The sequence below is a fragment of the Athene cunicularia genome (assembly GCF_003259725.1).
Source record: "Athene cunicularia isolate RWA chromosome 3 unlocalized genomic scaffold, athCun1 chr3_part1, whole genome shotgun sequence".
NCBI lineage: Eukaryota > Metazoa > Chordata > Aves > Strigiformes > Strigidae > Athene > Athene cunicularia.
The window spans coordinates 121,365,477-121,390,092 of NW_020799097.1; the positions used below are offsets into that span (position 1 = coordinate 121,365,477).

A 24,616-nucleotide genomic window follows, 5' to 3' on the forward strand; every position below is an offset into this window, starting at 1 on the left:
TGTGTCCCAAAAAGTGCCCAGTTCACATGGGTCCAATCATCTATCCTGACACATATCAAAACTTTTTAACTTACCTTCTTGAAAGCTCAGGGAAATTGTGAACACATGGAAGGAAGCTCTGCCACCAAGTCTTTAGAAATTACAGACACAATAACAAGTTTTTCCCACAGTATGGTACAAGTTTAATTGTGCAAAAAGACAGTCATCAAGACTTCAGCTTGTTGTGAACTGAACACAATTCCATTGATGTACAGCATATACAGCATAATTGTTTTTGAGACAACCAAGCAGTTCGATACACTGAGATGCTGTTCTCAAGTGATTTAGACTACCTGTCTTTAACTACTGTACATCAACAGAATCAAAGAAATGACACCTAAAAGGAAAGCTATTAGCAGACTGCACTAACTCAGAAGAACATTAAAAAAGGGTTTAGACAGTTTCCCCAGTGATGGCCAAGAATTAGTCTGCGGTACTGTAGGCACACAGTGCAACTCCTCTGTTCAACACAGCATATATCGTGTTTCAGCAAAACAAAAGGCTTTCCCAATGCCAACATTTCTGTCAAGCACAGGAAGACAAAGCATTAACAACCTTTAAAATTGCATTTCAAACTATGACACACCAATGGTGTTGCAAAAGAAAGAGATGAGATATAAAAACACCCTAAAAACAACAACTTCCAGAGCTCAATCCTCTGGCTCCACCACTTAATAAAACAAAACCCCCTCTCAAAATAATACTTATAGAAAAGAAAGGCATTGCTGAAACCCCTTGTCCCATTAAAATCTTCCTGTAGTGTCTACATCACTGGGGGGAAAAAAAAAAACAAAACCAACTCAACAGTTTTCAAAGCAAATCCTCTCCTGGCGCATCCATGTTTTAACACAGCCAGATAGATCATTTGCAATATTGTTCCCTGCAGCTACTTTTTGGTCTTCACAAATTTATGCGCTTCTTGCAAAAGCATTTCAACATCTTCATTATCCTTGTCTTCTGAACTGGGTTCCCAGTCAGAGTCTTCATCAGTAGGTTCGCACTCCTCTTCCTCATCATCTATAAAGCCATCATTAAGGTCATATTCATTTGGTTCATCATCATTGGCACCACCTTTCTCCACAGCCATTTTTCCTGTAGGGACAAAAAGATCATATATTCATGAACCATAAATACAGAAAGAAAGAGACTTTCCAGAGACCACCTGGTTAATCCCTGTCCTCAAGAGGAGAAAGAAACAACTAAAGTCCTTCCAGCACTTAGAAAACAGTATCAGGCCTCTTCTGATAACAACTTCTGATATTAGAAGAGAACAGCATCAGGTAACGTCTTCTGATAACTCTCCTCTCCTTAAGGAGTGGCATACACAATTTTCCTAGTCGTCTTCCTGCTACTTCTGTACCTAAACAATATACCTGTCTTGCTGTTTGTTATTGCCAGGTGGTTATTCTGACCCTGGATTTTCTGCCTTCGTCCATACATACTTCCTCAGGGCTATTTTATACTCATACCCTCTGCAATCTGACATTTCCATCCATTTCATTTCCATTCACTTCTTTCCTGAGCTTCAGATGAAAGAAAGGAATCTGCTAGATCACTTGCCTCCTACGTTCTCAGTTGGGATCCCTGCTGGATAGTCTGTGTTTCCTTTCTGAACATGGATTTAGGAAACAACAACCACTGAACACTTCCCTGAGCTGGGTGCATTCCAGTTCAGTCTATTCTATCACACTGCTTTCTAACTTGCTGTTCATCCATTTTTTTCACAACTTACATTTTGTGATCAAATTGTTGTCTGCCTTCACAGTATTTCACAATACTCTGTCTTGCCAGGAATCAAAGACTCAGAAACCTCTATTTACAAGAAATGGATGCTGTTCACAGCATGTTCCTAAACATTTTAGACAGCTTGTCTCGCAATATTAAACCAATTTCCAGAAGCAGGGTAACTCTGTTATGTGAAGAAGCCTGACTGGTAGTGTCTATACAAAGCTGCTGCCATGGCAGCCTTCTTTCTCCTTTTATTGATCAGTAGCTGTGAACCTTTAACAAGTTTATTTCCCCTGCTTCCTGATTTTGCAGATGTGTGTAATCCTTGTTCCACAAGCCTATGCTATCTCCCTTTTTCTTACACGTCCACAATTCCTAAGTAGCCACAGTCTGCTAATATTCCAATCATGGTTTTGTGCCCTTAAGTCATACTTCTGCATAAACACATATTCATTCCTCTTCTTCCCAGCCTCCAATTTTTGCATTCTTATCTCCTCTAGAGGTAACCTGACAATGACCTCATACAGAAAATTTATCTGTTGAGCAGTTCTTATCATCTTTCATATGAAACTATAAACATGTATTTTTTTCTGAGCTGTACATAATCAGTCCAAATCACCAACGTTTATACTAACCGTAAGTATTTCTTAGCAACCTCTTGAAAACTCTGCTCAGAGCTCCAGGCACTCAAGCCATGCATGAGGTGAGGAAACAAGAACACCAGTACCTCATGTAGTCAGATCACATCCTCCACCAGTTACATTTTTCTACTCGTGGGAACGTTACTATTCCAGAGTTATCTTATGGTCTGATTAACATTTTGTACTCTATAGCAACCCTCAGCCAAGGTTTTCAAAAGCACTTACAGCATTAGTTAAGTTTCTCAAAGATACACCACCTTATGAGTGAATTGTGCTACAGAGGCACCGAATGACCTCCTAGAATAATGTCAGCCACGTGCGACACAGCCAATAATATAACTGAAAACATCCTATGGCTGCCAATTGATATTCTTTGAAGGACTGACTGTGCACCACCTAGTAGAAAATCCTGAAAATGCCAACTGTCAATTTGAGCTGTAATCTGCTATTAAACTTGCTAGTTTATTGCTTACCAGATTTCAGAGGAAATTAAATCACGTCCATGTTAACCCATACCAGCAGAATTTTTTATAGGAATCACAGATTATGGTCCTGCAGAATGAATTACGTCTTGGAGGGAAGAGGTCAAAACAAAGATGCTAAATGCAGTAAGAACAAAATCTCACTTCTCAGACTAAACTTGTGAGAATAATAAGCTCAAGATCCACTTAGCAAAGAAAAGCTCTTCACTTGCACAGCACTGTGGGTCATATTTTACAACAGAAGTTGGAATTCTGGCAAAATACTGATTACTTCTGTATTCTTCCCACAAATTCATGAGGAATATACTATGGTTTTGCTCCCTCTACGTCAATGCTTTTAGATTTCAGCAGTAAATGATGCACTTTTTCCATGCCTTCCCACTCCACCTCTCTGCTATAGTTTAATTCAGCCCCACAGCCCTTAAAGCTGCTCATTAAGCACAATTCTGCCTTTTCCCTAGTACCATATTTATAAAGATGACCTTGAAAATTTCTCTGAAACTATCTCCTTCATGGGGTCAGAAAGAGCTTGCTGACCACCCTTTTCAAAGAGTTCTATTTGGAAGTGAGCTCAGCAGCTTGCTAGAAAACCTACAAGGAAGTGTGTAGGAGAATCCTTCATAGTGAATAGTTCCAGCAGGTTATTCATCCAAGTAGCAACAATGTAGTGAGGTCATTAAGTAGTGACAATTTAATGACAGCATAACTGACTTTTTGCCTTTTTCTTTTTCTTCCTCCCTTACAACCATTCCCTCAGTAATTAGCCTTAGATTATTTCTCAGAACATAAACCACATTCTCTACAGGCAATTTGCAATCCCTCTGGTAGGAATTAGACTAAAAGTGTTAAAAACTAAACATGTCAAATGTCATGTAGATGGTATCCTTTTATTCCTCGGCTGGTGGAATTTAAATACACTTGTACGGAAATTAACCCTGCTGTGTAACGTTGAGTTGTGCCAAACAGCATGAAACAAAGGTTAACAGAGACCTGAGTGGCTGCGTGACCTCGCATGGCTCGGTATCACTGCCTCAGATATGAAATTGCTGAGCCCAACCTTCTACAAGCTTTGCCCTCAAGAGAGCTAAGCAAGCCAGTTAACAAGACACTGGGGAAAAAAAACCCCACACAAAACATACCCCATCAAATATGATTTAATTAATTACTTCCCTGCTTTCCCCTGTGCATGGAATATCAATTCTTCCCTGGTTTGTTCTTAGGGGAGTTTTACACACTCGCAAGAGAATTGCTTTTCCATCCACAGTTGTGCTCAGCTGACCACCTGCCACGAGCTGCACACATGGGATCCACCATCCAGGTAAGAAAAGTGTTCGTATGAAAGGCACAGCTACAATTTAAACCCTTCAAGATTAGATTTAGACTACAAATATGCACACAGTCCAGACTTCTTCATTATAAAATCTTAACCGCTCACTGCTCTTACTGTGCTGCTCACAATCCTCACCACACTGTAATACACATTTCAACAAGGGAGCAGGGACCAAGATGGGGCTAGTACTTGCATCATAGGATGCAACAAAGCATACAGGTAACAAACATATCTCAAACTATGCTAGCACACAGATACAACCATATCAGGCATTCAGTGATAGCAAAAGTGCACACGTACATGATAAGGAAATGGGAAAGAAATTTCTCAGCAGAAAGTATAAAAGCAATCTCTTGCATCTACCCACAACAGAAATGGATGTCAAATCGCCTAGAAAATTAACTACAGCTACATGCACTCTTATTTGTTTTCTTTATAAGGCGGATCTCTCTATTTTGAGGATTTCTTTAGGAAATGCCCAGCCACAACTTGGTGATCTCAGCCAGTTCCCACTTCTACCTGAGACACAGCAGTTCCACATCCTCATGCCTTGTTCAGGTCAGTGAAAGTGGCATATCATCGGATTTCAGATGGCTCTTTAAAGCTTGCTTTTAAATTATTTTAGAAGGAACAGGAAGCTTCACATTTGGAAGCTGAGACTTAAATGATATTGAAAACTGGAGTCTATGCACCCACTAAGTTAACACTGCTGGCAGCAGCAAATCAAGCTAGGTGTGCCACTGGTAACTGTAGGAGATATTCACACATAGTATTACAATTTACATCATCAAGAGAGACTACAGCTTGTCTGTAATCCTCACTGACAACTAGAAACTAAAGTAAGAAGGATACATATGCAGTCTACTGCAAAAACTGACCCTAACTCGAAGGCATTAACCTTCTTCTACGCTTTAGTCCTAACAAACCAATATCTTACCTGAAACATCGATATCTCATAGCAAGTATAAGAAAAGCTCATCAGCTCATGCACAGACATCACTTGAAAGTTATTTAAAGGTCAGTGTAATGCAGAAGGAGTATCTCAATGTTTCAAGAGCAATCATCTTTACAGGGCAACCTTAACTAGCTGTGGATGAAATACTGGATTCCTTTCATCCTGTTATGACTCCTGCGCAAGAAAGGAAGAATCAATTTAGCCATCTCTCCCTAAAACATTTGTTTGTTTTCTTGTCCACTTCCAGACAAGGACAGGTATGCTCAACCAGGAAGCGTGGCACAAATTCAATTTCAGCACTATTATTTGTAGAAAAGCAAACGGGGTTTTACTAAAATAACAACTACTTTCTCCTCAATAAGTATTATCAAACATCTCCAGCACTATCAAATGCCCAAAAAGCAAAGCAGATCAGTTGCATCCCGTGCTGACGTGCCCATTCATAACGTAAGAATATGCTCACCATTCTTTGAAGTTCGTTGTCGGGTTCTTCTTTCAGTTACTAAAAGAAAAGTTATTAGTCAGGACAGAGTACAACCTACAATACTACAATAAAAGACTGACCTATTAAAATAAATGCTGCTATGATTATGCTGTATTTACAATTGCAAGAACTACTCTCCTGCCCCTGAAAATCCCTTTTTTTGTATTGAATAATTCCTGGGAGATTACCCAGACAAACTGTTCTTACAATTACAGACCATTACATGTGTAGACAAATGTCATCAATACTGTTTGTTGGGGTTTTTTTAAAGCAGAAAATTGGAACATTTCAAAATATTTAAATAATTTACAACGATTCCATAAATGTAATTTCTCCTTAATAATGTCTAATCCTGATTCTTTACAGATACAATATATTGTCATTACATTTCCATAACTGAAGTATTGTTTATTGCACTGGGATTCCAAGTGGAAAAAACCTCCAAGTCCAATAATCAAGAAAAAGCACGAAAAAATGCAAAGTACCTCTTTGAATTCTTTAAGAACAAAATGTAAAGAGTGCACCCCCCTGTGTTTTTCAACAGTGTAGTTATTGGAGTATAAAAGACTAGCAATTTTTAGACTAGAAACTCAGATTCAGTTTTAATTATATTCCTCCAAGCCTCAAGAGAACAGACACAGACAAAAATTATTCTCTCAGTAAGAAAACCACTGGTCAGACAAAATTTGAAATAAAATAAAAAATATGACAGATGTGCTTGTGATGTTTGTTTTAGAGCATCACAGGACTTTAAAACTGTATGTTACATGAGGATTTCCTATCAAAATAAAAATAAGAAAAAAAAGTAAGTATGAAGTCTTAAGATTCTACACAGTTAAAACATAAAACGTTTCTGTGTACACATTTTGCTGTGGGAACATGAAAAGAAAGCTATAGAAATAATTTACTGCAGTATCCATTTGAAATGTTGATGAATACTTCAGTTAACACCTAAATATATTCCCTATTTTCATTGTAATACTCCAGCTCTGAATGGGGGAATATGGAGATCTGGTACTACTACCTACACCATGTTCCATTTTCAATAATTAACCTATTAAACTCACAAAAATAGCCACTTGCAGCATTTTTATCAATACGTAAGATACAAAACAGACAAACTCTATCAGTGTCTGACCTAGCCCATCTCACTTCAGTTGAAAAAAATTTGAAAAAGTGAGTGCCAGTTTGCAGCGGCCAAGCAACTTTATCACAGACAAGGGCAAGACCTCGAGCTGAAGAGCAGCAAGGGCACAGGGCAGTACAGAGTAAGCTGCAAATGCAGTGTTACTCACTTACAGTAGCTGCAAGCATTTCAGTTCAAATTTTTGGTATTTATTCCTGGGGTTTGGAGTTTTTTTTCCCCTCGGCACTTTGAGCTATAGTGAACAAGTTGGTTTACCTGGAGGTGCACTGTGCTTATATTCCAGCTTGTGCTGTGGATTCTTCCTGCAAAGAAGAAAACAGTAAAAGCTTGATTTGCCACCTTGATCCACACTTAACAAGCCCTGAACTCCTTCGTATTTCATGGATAAATTTTCATTTATTTTTAAAATAAAATTCTGTGACCAGTACCTTACTGCAGTGTCTCATCTTATAGAATGTAGGGTGGAAAAAAAAAACATGTAGTTAAATAAGAGTTCCACTTGCTTCAGCATTTAAAAAAAAATATAGATGGTTGGTCAAAACCAGGGATGAGATAGTTTCCAAAGTTGCATGATAAGATGCATTTGCTCAGTGTAATAAGTAGTGATCCAATTATTTACTCAGACTAAAAATGAAACTAAAACATAACTTCTGGTGCACTAAGTACAATGTATGCACAGTGCATCACAGGTCTGAGGTACTCAGGCATAGCATCCATATTCTGCAATGTAAGGCTACAAAATTAAATAGTTTGGGAAAATTAAAGAATTTTGAAAGATCTGCTTGTTTCAAAGGATCACAGAGAGAGGCCACAGATGGATTCTTCAGAGAGATTACTTATTTCTGCAGTACACTGCTGCAATCCAGCAAATTCAGTTTACAAGTTTGTATGTCTTCTGTAAAAAAAATAGCATCAAAGCAGTGAAAGAAAATTTAAAGTCAACATACTCTTGGATCTGCAAGACCTGTTCCCCTCCCTCATTCTGGCTGTGATTAACACGCTGATTTATCCCCCCATACCCCCGTGTTATTCAAAACTGTTGCAACTCCATTTATTTTTGTGCAGAAAATTTTTTAAAATTCTGACTTTGGAAGAAGACCGGTTCAGTTGTCCTCATTTTTGCTTCTGAAAATAAGCAACAATTACAGCCCAGTATTTAAGAAGGACATACCATGTGACACTGCCTGAAACTTGAGGCAAATTTCTGCAACTGCAGAAGTTTTTGTGTATTTTGCAAAGTACCCTTGCTGTGAAGACTGCCTTGTAAAATCAGTTGCTTATTTAGGTTTCCTTATTCTTCGAAGAACAGAGTAATGCAGCGAGTCTTCAGTAGAAAAATCTTATTTTTATGTCAAATAATTTGTGAAAAATTCAAACACTTGAAGTTGATTTACAATTCTATAGCTACTGCTATTCTGAAGTACATTATGTGTGCATTAGAAGTGACAATTACCCGAATAAAAAAATGGAAATAGTTTCCTATTAAAAATACTGTACTGAAACAGTATATTTAATCGCTATTCCTGTGTTTTACTACTATCAGCAGCATCAGACCATGTGATCCCAACTCAAGGCACAGCATTTAGATCATTCAGCTATGTTCCCTTCAAGTAGTAGCCAAGAGATAAAGACAACAAAAAACCCACTAAAAACCTTCAAATTTTATCTGTTGCTTCATTAAAAGAATTACCATTGCTTCATGGATGCCTTCTTTCCTCTACCCCAAAGAATGAAACACAGATTAAGAAATTATCAACTAACACAGCACAGAGGTTGTCTTAGCTGGAAGAAGAGACAGTTTGGCTTTTGGGTAAAGCATCCATTGTACTCCTGAGAAGCATGTTGGCAATTTCACCACCAATATAAATCCAGATTTCTCATCCTAAAATGAGAAATTAATCTCATAGATGTTTTTCAGAAAAGAAACACTTTTTCTGCATTAGCTGAATATAACATGGCTTTTTATTAAAAGCAACCCTCATTTTGTTTTATTTCATAGAGAACACGCTCTTTAGGTTCACCACACTTTCCAGGAGAGAGAAGAAAAAGTTTCTACTCAGGCACAATCTAGCAGGCATTAATTCCAATATGCCCATACAGAAGTGCTACTGCTTCAAAATATATCCTTTAGTGCATTGTTTCAATTACACAGCAGGCATTAAACTCTGCTAAATAAAAATGTAAAACCTAGACACTGAGAAACAAAATGGAATAAAATAATCTTTTGAAAAAAAAAAAATCAACAGTGCTTAAAAGAAACTGTACTAGTCAGCCATAAACTGAATTTTACTGCTGTTACTTAAATTACACTTTCTAACAAATCAAATACCAATTAAAGTATTTTTTATAAAATCTCAACAAATTTTTAAATTTAAACTAAGATTTACATATCTAAGACGTACATATCTACATTACTAAATCAAAATTTAAATTCACGTATAAAGGACAACATCTGACAATAAATTACTCTTTTATATAAAGAACAACAGTTTACTACATGCAGACAAGCAAAAAGGCATTGATCTCTAGGCCACTGAATAGGTTCCAAAAGACAAGTTTTCAGGCTCGCCAGCTGAAATCACTAACAAATATTTTGCACAGACTTTGATGCTTTATAGGTAGCAGTCTGTCCACGGTTCATTTCAGAAGGCTATGGCCCAGATTTAGTACCAAGAATTACTCATTATTCTATTGTAATTTTGCAGCTCTAGGGGAGAACATGCTTAACCTGTAAAACAAGAAAAGCCACTTTGTACAGTGTTTCTCACCTATAACAGGCCGTTCCATACGGACATTCAGGCCGGTTATCACTGTCATCCTGAGTTACTCTCTCTGTTTCATGATAATCATCATCATTAGGGTGACTGAACTGCTCAAAGTGAATGGGATTCTTCCTGCAAAATACAAAGAATATATTGAGAACTGAGCCATCTGAACATGAGAAGTGGAAATCAGAAAGGTGTTACTGAATCTGTGATAACTCATTTTTATGTGGAGGAGCTTTTAATGTTTAACTTTATGCAGAATGTAAGACCTACTTTCAGGATAAGAGAAGAAAAGTTTTGTCTCAGCACATGCTGCAAAAAAGGCTAAAACAAGAATTTTCCTATTTGCCACCGGCTTTTAAGTTTCGGACCTCCAACACATACAGAACCTCCTGATGCAGTTGTATAGCATGAATCTTACTCCGTAGCCAACTCAGTTATGACTCCCTCTGAAGCTATCAAAGTGTTAGAGAAACCACTACCAAAATCTTAGCTCAAGCTGGAAGGGCCAACACATGGCAGCTGAACAACTGCAGTATTAAAGACTCCCCACACCCTCAGATGATGGCCTATTAGCTTCAGGCAATATACCTAAATTATTATTTCTGTTCTATATGCAAGTTACTACTCACTTGAATGCTTCAAATGCCAGCATATTACTCCAGATGAAGCAACCTACTGGAAGTTTGCCTTGGCTATCATGACATTTTATTTGAAATACCAAATTATAACGATGACATGAAGTTGTACCGTAAGACTTAACAACTCTGTACATAGCTGAGTCAACCAATGTTAGGCATGAGAGCACGTTACTAGCAACCACGACTTTTTGCTCTACAACACTTACGCATCTGAATCCAAGGTGAGCAAATAGTGAATACAAATATATGCATCACTGAAAGAATAGTTCTACTCCTTCTAGGCAACAGGTTTGCATAAACACCATACAAGACAAGGCAGCAATAAACAACATCACTTAGAGAAGAGTTTGCTTTATAAAACTTAAGTGATGTCAAAAAGAACACAGAAAAACATGTTACAGCTTCAGAAGAGATTTATGACAGATTGAAACATACAACAAAAAATTGTGTCAAAGTGAACATTAGTGGTACCAAAAGCAAACCTTTTTCCCTATGATTTCTTTTAGAGATAATTTATTCAAGCATATTTAAAAGCAAGAAATGTAATATTTTAATAAATTATTTTCCGAAGACATCTACAAAATGTTTCAATGATTTACCACACTAATTCCCAGAGTACATAGTCTTTAATGTGTTTGTGCAAATTATAAAAGTGAACTGCTTGCCTCAAGCAAGAGGAATGACAGATTTAAACTACAGAATGATTAGTGCTTTAATTTATAATTCTTACAGCTGCATTTGGAAACACAAAGCCAGAAATGTGTATGTAGCTAGCTACGCGTACAACAGCTTCCTCACTGATCACAGGCATTATTTCCTTTAAATTCACAACTACCTCTTATGAACTTTATAGGGAACAGTCAATATTAATTTCAGCATTTCAACTACCACCAAAAGAAAATAAAGCTTTCATTACAGCTTTTGCAAAATGATCACTTAAGTGCCATGAACCCTACCAGCCATTCAGGCCCCCTTTTATGCATTTGAAAAAGTTTCTTTAGTATAAACACTTTAAATCTCCATTTGCCTGGTATCTTTCATTGCAAGGTTGCATTTACCAATCTTTTATTCTACAAGAAGTTCTCAGGAAACATCACTTCTTACACCAAATTCAGACAGGCTGCTGCCTACTTTTCCCATTTCAAAGTAAATGGAATGGAACCAAGTCATTTTAGAGGCTACTTGCTTTGTTTTCGAAATGCACAGAGCTACCTGACTAGCAATATTAGCAAGAATTTTCAGTCATTTGCAACACAAATCATCTTCTCAAAGGGACACAAAGGCAACTGTTCTGTGAAATTACTATTTATTCCTACAATAAGATACATGTAGCATCATAGTCACCAAGGAAAGAAAGCCTTATAGCTGTCGATTAGCCAACCTCTCGTATTTTAGGAGACATCCATTTCCTTTCAAAAATTTACTTCAAAACCTACTTGGACAACAAACCGCCCTTATTGGAGGAGAGGGGGGGGAAAAAAAAAAAAAAGGAGGAGGAATAGAAACAAAAAGCTCTTGATGTATGCTCCCTATCACTAGGCTTCGGGATTCTTTGGTCCAGTGGGTGATGTTCCTCAAATTATATATTACCTGTGAAGCACCTTAAATTCTATGCATTGAGCAACAATATCCGACAAAACAGAATTTTCAAACAGAAAAGTGCATAGCTTATATTAAGAAAATATTTTTTAGGGTTTGAGTTGTCTGAAGGAGGTTAGGGGTTTTTTTTTTTAGAGAGGTTTGAATTGCAAGAGCAAAACATCGATCATGCTGTAAGTTGCACTCCAAAGTTAGTTTCACAACAAAACCTCACTGCATTTGATCAAAACAAAATCATCAAGCTTTACTTAACCTATTAAAAGCCTATTTTAAGAATAAAGCTTTATGAGAGCTGCCTTCTCATAAACATATACAGTTACTGCAACTTTGCTAACACAGAAGCTCTGAATTTGTGTACTCACACTTCATGATGCAGAAAATGATGCAAATAAAACATATAAAGTTTTACAGAATCAATGCAGTCATCTCAAGCAGAAGTTGTGCTCAGTGAAATTTTTAAGACAATTTTTCCATCTGTGCAGCTATCAAAAGCAAAAACCTTTTTCTAAAGCAAGTTTCACTGATTAGCTCAAAATCCCTGTTTCTCTATAATTGCATGCAGAAGACCCTTGCCATCTCAAGGGCTTATTTTCTCAGCTACTTAAGTAACTGGTAGTGAAAATTTAATGAATTACCAGCACTAGTTATAAAGCTATAGATTTCAAGCCTGAAGTTATGCCACAACTGCTTGTAAGCAGTGTTTGCAAGTTCTAAGTTGGAAGTCTTATTAGAAGACAGGGCTCAAAAAAAGGCAGACGCAGGTATCTAGCTGCCAGATTTACAAGGTTAAGGTGAAAGGAAAAATACTTATTTTCATAAACCAAGAGCAAAGTATTTAGAAGAACACACATACAAATCCAAAGGTTGGTTTGAGCATGCCCTGCTTTGAGAGCTATGGAAAAGAGATTTACACACACGCAGTCAGCAGAGAACTGTATCGCAGACCGATAAAAGGACAGAATTGTGGACAAAAATTGTGAGATACAGTTTTAGAGATGAGAGTTCAGGTCTACAGCACCCCCTTCCATGCAGCCCTTGAAAAGGTGGATAGAGTTTGGATTTATTTTTAATTCCTTAGTCTTCTAACTTTGGAAAAACAAGCAGCAGACAGGAAAATGAATACAGGACAGTATTCAAAGAGTAAGTTCCTTGACAACAAACATAGTCAGACATAACATTCACAAAGCACTTTGCCTCCTGGTGGTAATCACAGTTTCTTTCAATTCAGCAGTGCTTCAGGCTACCTCAGAAAGAGAATCTGAGGCTGAAGGATGATGACAAGAAGAATCCCTGGAGCAAGAGGTGTGCATCAAGACTGATCCTTTCAAAAGCAGTGTTTGCAAATTCATAAGTGAACAAACTGAACTATGGGTTACAAAGTTACTTCCTAAATGTTTAAGATATGCGTTAGAAAAATCTAATAAAATTAATAGAAGTAATATCTTTTCAATTCATGCTGTTTTACCAGGCACCTACCAAAGGTGCCAAAACCATATCCCGAAGATGAGTATCTCGTCATAGAAGTTTCTAAAACAAAGATTAGAACACTGGAGAGCATTTAGTTATCAGATAAATGATATTTATGAATCAAAAACCTCACCTAGCAAAAAACTTTAAGGAACTGTTACAGTTCCTTAACGCAGTACTCATTTAAGATGTTGACTCCTACAGCACACCTTGTCAAAAGACATTTCATAAGGTTAAAGTAATGAAGGAGCAGGAAACCAGCTACCCATTGTACCAAAGCAGCTATTCTTCCTTACAACTCTAAAAATTGGATTTTTGCTCAAGGAAAGCACCACAAAATGAAAAACTGAATATGCTACTAATGTGTTCTTTCAGAGTGTCCATTCACACCACACTTAGGTACATGTTCTGTTAAAAATATGGGTAACTGCAGTGACCTGCTTTAACATAGCTATCCCATTGATGCAGAGACTACTTTGTGATCTTGTATTAAAAGCAAATACCAAGACTAAAAAGCATATTTCTTTTGCTGTAAACAAGCAGGTTTAGTCTCATGACATTTCCCGCAGATCAAAGCTGATGGTTTTGATACTTCATGTTTACAAAGTTCTCCAACAGAAGACTGTTATATGTTACTCCAAATAACTATTTTTTCTCACGTAACAATACTTTTGAAAAGTACCTGCCAAAAGTTTTAGAATAAAGGCCCAAGAACAAAAGTGCAGATACAGACTCCTATTCCACGTTACATGTAACTAAAATTTGCCTTTCTAAAAATTAGGAATCCTTCAGCATACTGGAGCATTAAATCAGCTTAACCCCCATACAGGGGATGACTTGTCTTAGCAAAATTACAAGTAGCTGAAGCAAACTAGAGGCTGCATTTATACTACTGAATCAGCTTAGCTGCCTAAAAACCCATATTTTCATCATGTTCATTAAGAGCAAAATTTGAGATATGTGAATAAAGCTACGTGAAAGCTGGAAATCTGATGTGTTCCTTAGTGTACCAGCTTGACACTTCTGATTTACACATCGAACCTAAACAAGAATGCATTTACTTGTGCTTGTTTGTTTTTAAACAACCTCAATGTTTTCCCTATTGTTCAAGGCCCTTGAACAATAGGGAAAAAAATAAAGGGGGGGGCCGAGAGGGGGAATAAAAAAAAAGAAAAAAAAAAAGAAATCACAGGACTCTGTTTCCTGGCTTAGCCTTATCCTTCATGCTTACAGTGTACACAGATTTATCTAAAGCTCAAAGACTTCTCCTAAATGCAGTCACCAGGTCACTGGTCATTTGTTAGCCTCAAGTCCATCTCTAGATTTATATCTTCCCTTTGATAGACCAACACACTGCACTCCAGATCTACTCTGGGCAGAAGGAACTAGCAGGTGGCCAGGCACTCAGCACTGGTGATTTGGAACTTCATTGGAACATTTGTATCACGCAAAACATTTGTATGACAGCACTTTCACCATGAAGTGAGAGGATACGAGTAGGAGAAAAAAAAAATTTTTTAACTTGTTCTTCACTTAAAGTATTACCAAAGACGCTGACCAGATAGGGGTTAATATGGAGTTTGTAGGTATGCCTTGTTCTGGCTTTGGGGAGGGGCTGAAAGCATTAAAAAAAAAAAGGCAGACTAGACAATCTATAATAAAAGTAGTTCTTGATTATTTAGGTATGACAAATAAGTATTTTAAATATTCAGATTAATAAGCATGCAATAACTTCAATAAATCATTAACAGTCATCTTTCACAAAAGTTTCACCTGCTAATAAAACAAGCCTACAGGGTCTATGTTGGGCACTTCAGTGTTCACGTCTTCCTGCTGGTACATGTACTGTACACACAGGGTTTTTATTTCTTTTCTTTTTAAAACAGATCTTTGTTTCTCACGTACTAGCACACTCCATCTTTTAATTTGCTGAAGTACTTTATCCCTTGTTTGGGACAGATCAGCAGTGAGCAAAACATCCTGGCTCCTCCCTTGACACCTTTAAAATCCTTGTTATGCCATTTGTTTCTCATCAGTGCCTTGCTTACCAAAAGATTTTTTTCAAATCAAAGCTTGTGATGACTTTACTCTTTCCTCTTTTATAGCTAATACATTACTTCTTAATATAAGCTATCTTAAGCTAGTTTTAGTTTGCTTTACCTGTAACAGCCTGTTCCATACATGCAAGGTGTCCTCTTACGCTTGATCTGTTTGGAGCCTTCTGAAGCATCTGCACTTCTGGTTGAATCAGAAATCTCAGTCTCGTAATCCATATTTGCATCAGGCTCAAGAATCCCTTCCTGGGCACCAAAATATTGGAAAGTCCTGCCCCAGTGAGCTTGTTGGCTTGTAGAACCAGTAATCTGCTCTTTGTTTTCTGTTTCCTCAATTATATTTGTTTTACTGGTGATCTGACCTATTCTTTTAGACCATTTACTATGCAGCTGCCTATCATTTTTTTCCAGAGAACTTCCAGGGTTTTTTGTTCCAGTCTTGACATTTCCTTCCATGTTTCCCATGGTACTCTCAAGAGGAAATCCAGATGTATTCTGTGAAACAAGGTTACATTTTGAAGGACCTGAAAATTTACACTCTTCAGAATTAAAAGCTTCAAGGTCAAACTCTGCCTCATCTCATCATTGCGGTTTCCAAAATCAGAGAATCATAGAACAGCCCAGGTTGGGAGGGACCTCAAAAGTTCAACTGGTCCAGCCTTTAAAATCTTCTACTCCACCTTCCAAACTCAAGTTAGCTGCTAATACAGCTGCTGAATAAAAGGCTCAAGGTAAGAACACACACACAGACAATTTAAAGAAAAACTTATCCTGGAGCTCCTGTCATCAGCTTCAGTTCCCTCACAACACAGTCAGGCTCCTCTCTCACCACCTCAGTTTGTGAATAGTTCAAGGACTTTAGTTTAAATTACCTTTCAATTAAAAGTACTGCTCCTGAAAAAATGAATGGGGGTTACACACGTGAAGATATAGTAGACTCTAGAAGACATATATTTATCTATTAATGGGAGATATATGGGAATTCATGATAGATACCTTGAGGTTAATCCTACCCCAATACATTTTAAATGCTTCAGCTATAAATCATACAACAGTTTGTCAGTAGACAGCATCAGGCAAAGATTTCACTTTTGATAAATACTGCATTTTAAATTTTGGAACACATGTATACTTAAAATAAGAGATGTGTGCTTTAAAAAAAAAAAAAAGAATACGAGATACATAAACAAGCCAGGAACATTGTCCCACTAGCTGAGACACCGCCTGGAAGCCTACCTATATCAAAGGCTGAACTACTCTGACACACTACAGAACTACTCAAAGGTCTCTACTCTCTAGAGTTTTGTATCTAAGTTACCCCCTCCAGTAAATTTATACTCAGTTTACACAGATGTGTTTGACAGAGCTTGAAAATCAGCTGGTGGTTTCCTATTTGATCCCATTCCTTTCAATACAAGTCTTAACAAATTGTTAGCCAAAACCAAAGACAATTACATTTAAGCAGCAATGTGATTAAGAAAGGGCAAAGTCAGCATTAGTATCAAATGATCCTGACAGTAGCATATTTAGCAAGTCAGCTTGGAGATAGATATGACTATTCCATTGAGACTCCCAAAATAAGACTCAGTAAACAACTGCAGTTTAGGAAATAAGCCCTCATTCCCAGAGGAAGGGCTAAATTACTTTATCTAATTTGCCTCTCTCACTTGGGACTTCTCTCTACTACATACTTCAACCCATTGCCTAGATTGTATCTAATGAGAGTAAACACTTGCAGTTTTATTGTGGCAACTAGTTAAAAAACAAGCTGCAACCAAGGAAAACTGAAGACTCCAGCATGACTGGCACCGGTTACAACGTGTGCATGACCCCACTGCCATGTGGCAGCTGTGCCACTTAGAACAGAGATTCTTTTTACCTCCTACTCTACAGCAGGCTTTCTTAATTGCCTTATATGTGACAGCAGGAGAGTGATTTTGGTTTTGATATCAAAATTCCAATCTTTTAGAGCTCTCTTATTATTCCTTTTGCTTGCACTAACCCATTATTTTTTCTAAAAAGTTCTGAAGGCCATTTTTTACACTGTGTTTGAGATAAAAACGTTTTATGAAATTAGGAGAAAATAAGTAATGCTTTCATACTTAAAAACTGCAAAATAAAATAATTCATTATGTACTCACTCGTAACTTGACAAAGAAAAAAATAGCACTGTAGCTGGTGTTAATGTACCTAGCCAACAAACCTCACCACTCAGAACACTTTTTCAGATTAAAAGGTACCACTGCATTTTATCAAAACTACCCTGAAGGGAATGCTCTCCATGAGTAGATCATTTCAATTAACCTTAAGATTTAATTAAAAATCAAAACCAATGCAGCATGCTAAATATTTTTTTATCAGATCCTGTAACAGATCCAGGCAATTCTAATGCTAGAGACTAGAAACATCTCCCTGGATTGTTCACTTAAAGGAAAAGTCAGTGAAAGCCTCACTTTGCTCTCACCAGCATATGTTTTGTCTTTGATAATGATCCTTCCCATTCCATTACTAGGAGGGTGCTATCAGTAAGCATTTAACTGCCTATAAATGCAGCTGTACTTTAAAGACACACAGACACACTGACCAGCTGGACTGAAGTGTCTGTTCACTCATTGCCACTGGTAGTTTTGGATTTCAGACTACTTTCTTTCCTTTTTTTTTGACTCAGATTTTGAGGTAGTGGCATAAGCACACCCCCATACTATCTTTCTTCAAAATGTAGCAGTTGCTAAGCCACATACAGTAATTTTCTGACCATAAAACTTCACCAACTAGAATGGCATTCGCTTGGGCAAAGTCCAGTGTAACGTTACACCAGTGTCATACCACTACCTACCCCTAAAGGGTTCTTGGAGAAAGAAACCACACACCAAACCACTCTGAGCACTTTGGCCCACCAGCACTTTGGCCCACCTCTTCCAGCCTCCTGCTGTAAAGCTGAACATTTGATATTTCTGTGGAACATTCATGGCCTAAATCTCAGATCCCAAGAAGGAAGTACAGAAAACGCAGTCTCTGAAGGCTTCCAGGATCCTTGTTATAGAGCTGTCCAATGGACTGGCATTTCAAAACAATTCTTAACACAACAAATCACAAGCAGAACACATAGTTATGTGGCAGACCCAGCCTTCAATGAGACGCTGCCAACTGCAATCTCTTTTTTGAAAATACTATGGTTCTGCCTTCAGCCAAAAAAATTACCTGAGATGAAGGGACGGGGATGGAAAGACAGCTCCTTTTCCCTTGATCTTGCTCTTCACCTTCAAAATCCTCTATAGTTTCTTCAGAGGCTAATCTTTTTTTCTGTTGCACATTTACTTCTGATTTTAATGACTCTGTATCACTTTCACTCCTTCCTTGGCCTTTTTTCATTCTACTACCTTAAAGAAAAATAAAAAGGTACTTTTGGAATGAAGCTTTTACAGTGAAATCCTGAACCACATTAGAAATCCAAAGCTACCTCAAAGCAGAACACTGGGTAAAAAGCACGAGTAATAGCAGCAGTTATGCATGTGCTCTTCCCACAACACATTTTTCACTTCTTGCTTATAAGAGTAAAAAGTATGTTTTAGAAGGAAACATGCTTGAAGGGGAAGTTTGGAGGAAAACAGTAAGTATGTAGCAAAGGATGTTCTTGACTGACTGTATCAGTACAACTGACAATTTCTTTTGCAGAATAGGAGCTGATGAAGTAAACCACATGTCCAAAGAAGACTTTTACCACACACCTAGCTTTTATGTAAGTATCACTTCAGATTACCTCTTTAAACACATAAAGATCAATTACATAGACCACGGCAAAATCAGGGTGTGTCCACTTGTCTAGTGAACCACACCACAGTTGATTATTTCATCAGCCAGTAACCAACAGAAACAAAGTGAATGTTGTGCCTCTCTTTGGAAAGCTTCACATCTCAGAAAACTCTAAGATCTCTGTACTGACGTACTATTTTCTGAATATACAGCTGGGAGACAGCTAGGACCCTTGTTCTGGTTTTGTTATAGCTCCATCTGCTGCAAAATGCATTCAGAAGGAAGATACTTGAAGCCATTCTGCAAGACTTCAAAAACTCTCCTGCTTCCAAAAATACTGACACGCCAGAGTCACGTGTATGAAGCAAGGAATTTTTCCAAATTTTCATGTCTGACTTGAAAACCACAAATCAGTGTTACCTTTCCAGTAGGAAGACAGACAGAAAAGAATAAAAGGGCAGCCTTCTAGTTTTACTCTCTACCTTCCCATCCAATACCACCCTGAAATGATGCAAAACATTTCACAATTCTAAGGAAGTGGTTTAGATTTGCAGAAGAGATTGGTTGTTTTATTAAAATTGCCCATTCTGAACTGGAATTATTACCTTACGTAATGACTTTTTAAACAGCTCCAGCAGTGTTCATCTGTATCCCTAGCTCCCTCAAGGTCAGCGCTTCAACAGCACACAAGATACTCCTTGCCCACACAGCTCCAAATCTCAACACTTAGGTCATCAAAACGTTCAGTCTTTGAAGCAAACATTATATGCACATATACAACAAACATTATAGTGCTTGTGGAAAAAACAAAAACCAAACCAAAAACCCACCCCAAAAAGAACACAAACCCCAAACATAAGAAAACAATAATCACAGTAGTGCAGAACTCAGCACAGCCAGCGGAGTCCTCTGGTACATGCAATTTTTACATCTGAGGGATAAGCCGGCAGGGAACAGTATAGATTTTGAAAAAAAAAAAAAATTAAAAGTGAAGTTTCTTTTGCTTATTATAATTTTCTCAAAATTAGCTTTTGAGGACAGGAATAGGCAGGGTAGCCAATGGCATAGAGCAGAGGTGTTTACAGCCACAACTGCCCAGGTCAATCCATCCAGACACCTGCATTTCCTACAGGAGGTAGGAAGCTGTTGGTCAGACACTGCATGAAGCACCACAGGCCTGCTCAGGCATCAAGAGCCAAATGTTTCCATCACACCACCTCAGCAGAAATAGCAGGTGGAAAGAGAGGCCTTGCAGAACAGGTGCTGGACACAGAGAAGCGGACATTGCACGATGCGTGTGGACATGCCACCACAGTTCATACTCTTAGGCTAGGGAAGGAAACTCAGCAGTTAGCACCCAAACCCCTCACACGCCACCACAAAAGAGCAAGAGGGTGAGGCGTGCTGTCTTCAGCACACAGAGACAGAAACACTGGGGGAGTTGTTAATGTAGGTAGTCATTTTCCTTCTTGCTTTTCTTTAGTCCTCCAGTTCCATCAATAAAAGTCATCACAGCAATAAATGCTTGCGGTAAGTTTGTCAGAGAATGGCCAATGGATGTTTTTCAAGTCTTTACAAGCACCCAGGACCAAAGCAGGACATGCTACAAAATTTTCTTGGGATTGTGCCCATGCAGCCAGCACCCTTGTGTCTCCCACTGATAGTTACTAAACAGTATTCTGCTGCTGTTACTGCTGATACACAGCGGTAGAAGTTTATCATACATTCAGCAATTTCCTTTTGCGGGAAGGATGAGAGGGTATGCAATATTATTTTAGCTCCATATTGGTAAGAAACTACTATACTGTGATGAACTGTTCCTCTTAGGAAGTAACTTGGGACTAAGTGATCACGTTTGATTCAGTTACAGTTAAAAATCTAACACACACCACCACCCAAAGAACCCTAACTTTAAAACCTGTGAAATCAGAAGAATCTAAATTTGGAAGGGCAATACATCAGTGACAAACATGGAGAAGGCTCAGATAAGGGTACAGAAACTATCTAGAATTTACATATTAAACAAAACAGGTGAGTTTATAGGAAAGGGCTCCAGTACATCAGATACTCAGCTGTCCAAAGAGAGTATATTACCTGGCATTAAAAAAAAAAAAAGGGGGGGAGGAAAGAAAATCAAGTGATCAGAAAGAGCACTGTCACACCTGTAGGGCTGATGACAAAGGCAAAAACAGAAGTAAGTCTCTGTCAGCTGCCAGGCACAGAGTGTGGAAAGAGAAACAACAAATTAATACTTGATACCAACACCATTATAATTTCAGAAAATTGTATCAAAGCACATAAATGTATATTGGTATGCAAATCTACTGTATTGCAAACCTACCTCCTTTCATTACAGGCTCAGAAATCCTCTGAACCAGGCCATCTCTTTCCAGCATCCAAGATGGAAGCACTCTCTTTCTTTGAACAGATTTTGACTGTTCACTTTCATTATCATCAGAAAGAGGAACCTGAAACAATATTTACTGTTTAGTACCTTTTCTCAGTTACAAAATAGGGGGAAAAATCTAGATCACAAGTTTGTACAGAGTTATGTTCTTCAAATGCAGGCAGGATAACTACCTACATTTTGGATGGTACCATTTGACTAAAATTTTTTTTTTTTTAACAGTTCCTATTCAGAAAAAGTAACATCTATACAAATCTTCATGCAGCAGAAGAAAAAAACAAAAACAAAAACAAACAACCCTCCTTTAGACCTTTGGAATAATATCTAGAAGGTTACAAACTGAGAGTTTCACAGAAGAGCTCTACCAGCCACTTGCTGTAGAGTTTCCACAGAGGTAAGACAAAGAGCAGGTTTAAGAAACAAATGCCTATTTGTCAAAAAAAACCCAGAGAAGTTTTGCTAGCATTCTTTCAATTCCTTTCTCCAGAAAGGAATCACACTCTAAATCTTGCCTGTAAAAACAATTTAAATACACCAAAGTCGCATTCAGTACATGCTTATTTACTGAATACCATCAGTCTGAATCTCTACTTACTAAAAAGTAAGTATCCATCCCAGGAACCTCAGCTACAGCAAAGGCTGACATTTTATTTGTTGTATGTAGTTACCTGCTGTACAATGATGTTGACCAGCGTGTCCCTTTTAGCACCATGTTGCAGGACACACAACAGAAGATCTAAGAAAACCCCCCCTGGCTCCATACACTACTTAGCAGACTGCCTGAAAGCCATTTGACTTGGCAACATTTAAAAAAATCAAAACATTCTTGCTTTGAAAAATGTTTTGCTGGGCAGCATGCTGACTGCCAGGTGAAAACTGGAGGGTTGTTTGTCTGTGTGTTTGTACGGAACTTGACAACACAACTCCATGATAGCTGTATGATTCAAATGAAATAGGCTGCTAGTACACTACAAACAGGTATTACTTAGAGCCAGCACAAGGCATCTACAGTCCAACTACAGGCTCTCCAGATATAAATTTCAGAGGCTTTTAGACTGCTTGAAAGAACAGTCATTCATTCCCCTAGGCCTTCACAGGGATTTACGGGGCAGTTACTGATATAGATCAGAGACCAGAACTGGACTTTGCTGTGTAGTACTGAACTCAGCTACTATATTATTAGTTCAAAGTTCCTGTAGCAATTGTTGTATACTCAAGAGTAAAAGTTACCGCAGTAAAATTATCATAAATACACAACAGAAATATGTTTATATAGTTGCGTGGCACACAACCCGAATCAATAAAACAACAGGTATTTTCAGTACACAACTTTGTCAATTTACTTCTTAGGAAGAAAAAAGTGTTTAGAAAACACACCACCTTTTTAATTTTCAACACATGCTACCAGTATTAAATTTAATTTAAAAATTAAGCACCCACCAAGTGTCTGGAAGTAGTGTCACTTTTTCTCATTTTTGCGATTTCCAGTATCTCAGTTAGAACATGCTGGTCCTACTAACAACGGACTATCAAACATCTCAACAGGATGAACAGTTGGTCCTTCTTCTGCATCAGCCTCCTGATTTTTTTCTGAGAAAACACATTAATTTTTAGCTAGTCAAACTCATCATGAATATAAAAATACACTTTTCACTTAAACACAGAAGCTGCTATGAACCAATCATTAACACACTTCTACACTGAATATAACATACTCTTATATCAACTTATAGAGGAAATAAACATGCCTTCCTTTCCATCTGCCACTGAAATTATTTTGAACCAAAGATTTTCCAATTGCTGCTGACCCCTACTGAACTGTGGTTTTGGTTTTTAAGTACGTAACTTACACTAATCACTGCCATGACAAAACTCTGAGAAAGCTGAAATTACAGTTTAGGATGCACTTTACTGTGAATCTGAGCAATTTATCAAAATTTTATTTTATATTACAAGTCATGTAACATTAAGATAGTTTTCAGGATCAGACACCCAATGAGTCCAGCACTTTTTGAGAAGTTCTAACTAAAGGCTGCAAGTCTGCAGCTCTGAGGTGACAGCACGTACTCAGGTGCTGGTTTTAAAGGCCTCAGTTCAGAGCCACCATGTCCAAAATGCTTTGCAGTCACAAAAGTGCACCCAAACTGCAACTGTTTTATCTTCAATGCTTTGCCTTTCCACTAGTCACAGAATCATGTAAACTGGAAAAGACCTTGAAGATCATCCAGTCCAACCATTAACCTCACACTGACCGTTCCCAACTCCATCAGATCCCTCAGCGCTGGGTCAACCTGACTCTTAAACCCCTCCAGGGATGGGGACTCCACCACTGCCCTGGGCAGCCCATTCCAACACCCAACAACCCCTTCTGCAAAGAAATGCTTCCTAATATCCAGTCTAACCCTGCCCTGGCACAGCTTGAGGCCATTCCTTCTTATCCTATTGCTTGTTACTTGGTTAAAGAGACATCCCCAGCTCTCTGCACCCTCCTTTCAGGTAGCTGTAGAGGGTGATGAGGTCTCCCCTCAGCCTCCTCTTCTCCAGAGTAAACCCCCCCAGTTCCTTCAGCCGCTCCCCATCAGACCTGCGCTCCAGACCCTGCACCAGCTTTGTTGCCTTTCTCTGGGTCATTCAATAGCCTTTTCATAGTGAGGGGCCCGAAACTGAACACAGTCACCGAGGTGCGGCCTCACCAGTGCCGAGTACTGGGATATGATCTCTTCCCTGCCAATTCACCAGCACAAAGCATTAGGGAAAAAAAGTCGAATTACTGCTACATTCACTGCCCAGCACCACTCGGGAGTCACTGTCGCCCCTTCTGCAGCTTTCTGCATCAGAGGGAAGGCACAGACTGACCAGCTGAACCATTCACCGCCTCCTAAGGACAAACAAGAGGCCACGCTCTGCACGCACAAACACACACACACACATTCCGCACACCTTTTCCGAACAGGCGCCTCCACGTTCGGTTCTGCACGGGCTCTCCCGGTCCTTTTTCCCCCCGACGATAGCGCCCGGAATGCAAGAAGCCCGGCCCCGGGGCTTCAGCGTGTACGCCCCTAAACACAGCGGATCAACACTCGCACCCACCCTGCCCTCGGGGCGCGGGGTGCCCGCGGGTGCC

At 38.5% G+C, this 24,616-nt stretch overlaps 1 protein-coding gene across 2 annotated transcripts; it reads right to left on the reverse strand.

Moving 5' to 3' along the window:
- Positions 1 to 250: 250 nt before the first annotated feature.
- APLF (aprataxin and PNKP like factor) lies at positions 251 to 24,590 on the reverse strand. 2 transcript variants are annotated; one of them, XR_003398069.1, is made up of 10 exons: positions 24,186 to 24,590; positions 22,933 to 23,082; positions 21,427 to 21,553; positions 18,534 to 18,712; positions 15,439 to 15,827; positions 9,575 to 9,700; positions 7,062 to 7,108; positions 5,639 to 5,677; positions 5,158 to 5,349; positions 1,022 to 1,131 (listed from the first exon to the last, which is right to left on the reverse strand). XR_003398069.1 is itself a non-coding variant. In XM_026845757.1 (9 exons), the coding sequence occupies exons 2-9, from the start codon at positions 22,963 to 22,965 to the stop codon at positions 926 to 928; spliced, it is 1,146 nt and encodes a 381-aa protein (XP_026701558.1). In that variant the 5' UTR covers positions 22,966 to 23,082; positions 24,186 to 24,584; the 3' UTR covers positions 251 to 925. The 2 variants fall into 2 exon arrangements, 1 of the variants encoding a protein (XP_026701558.1); XM_026845757.1 differs by lacking the exon at positions 5,158 to 5,349 and having other exon boundaries at positions 251 to 1,131; positions 24,186 to 24,584.
- Between the last annotated feature and the right edge of the window lie 26 nt (positions 24,591 to 24,616).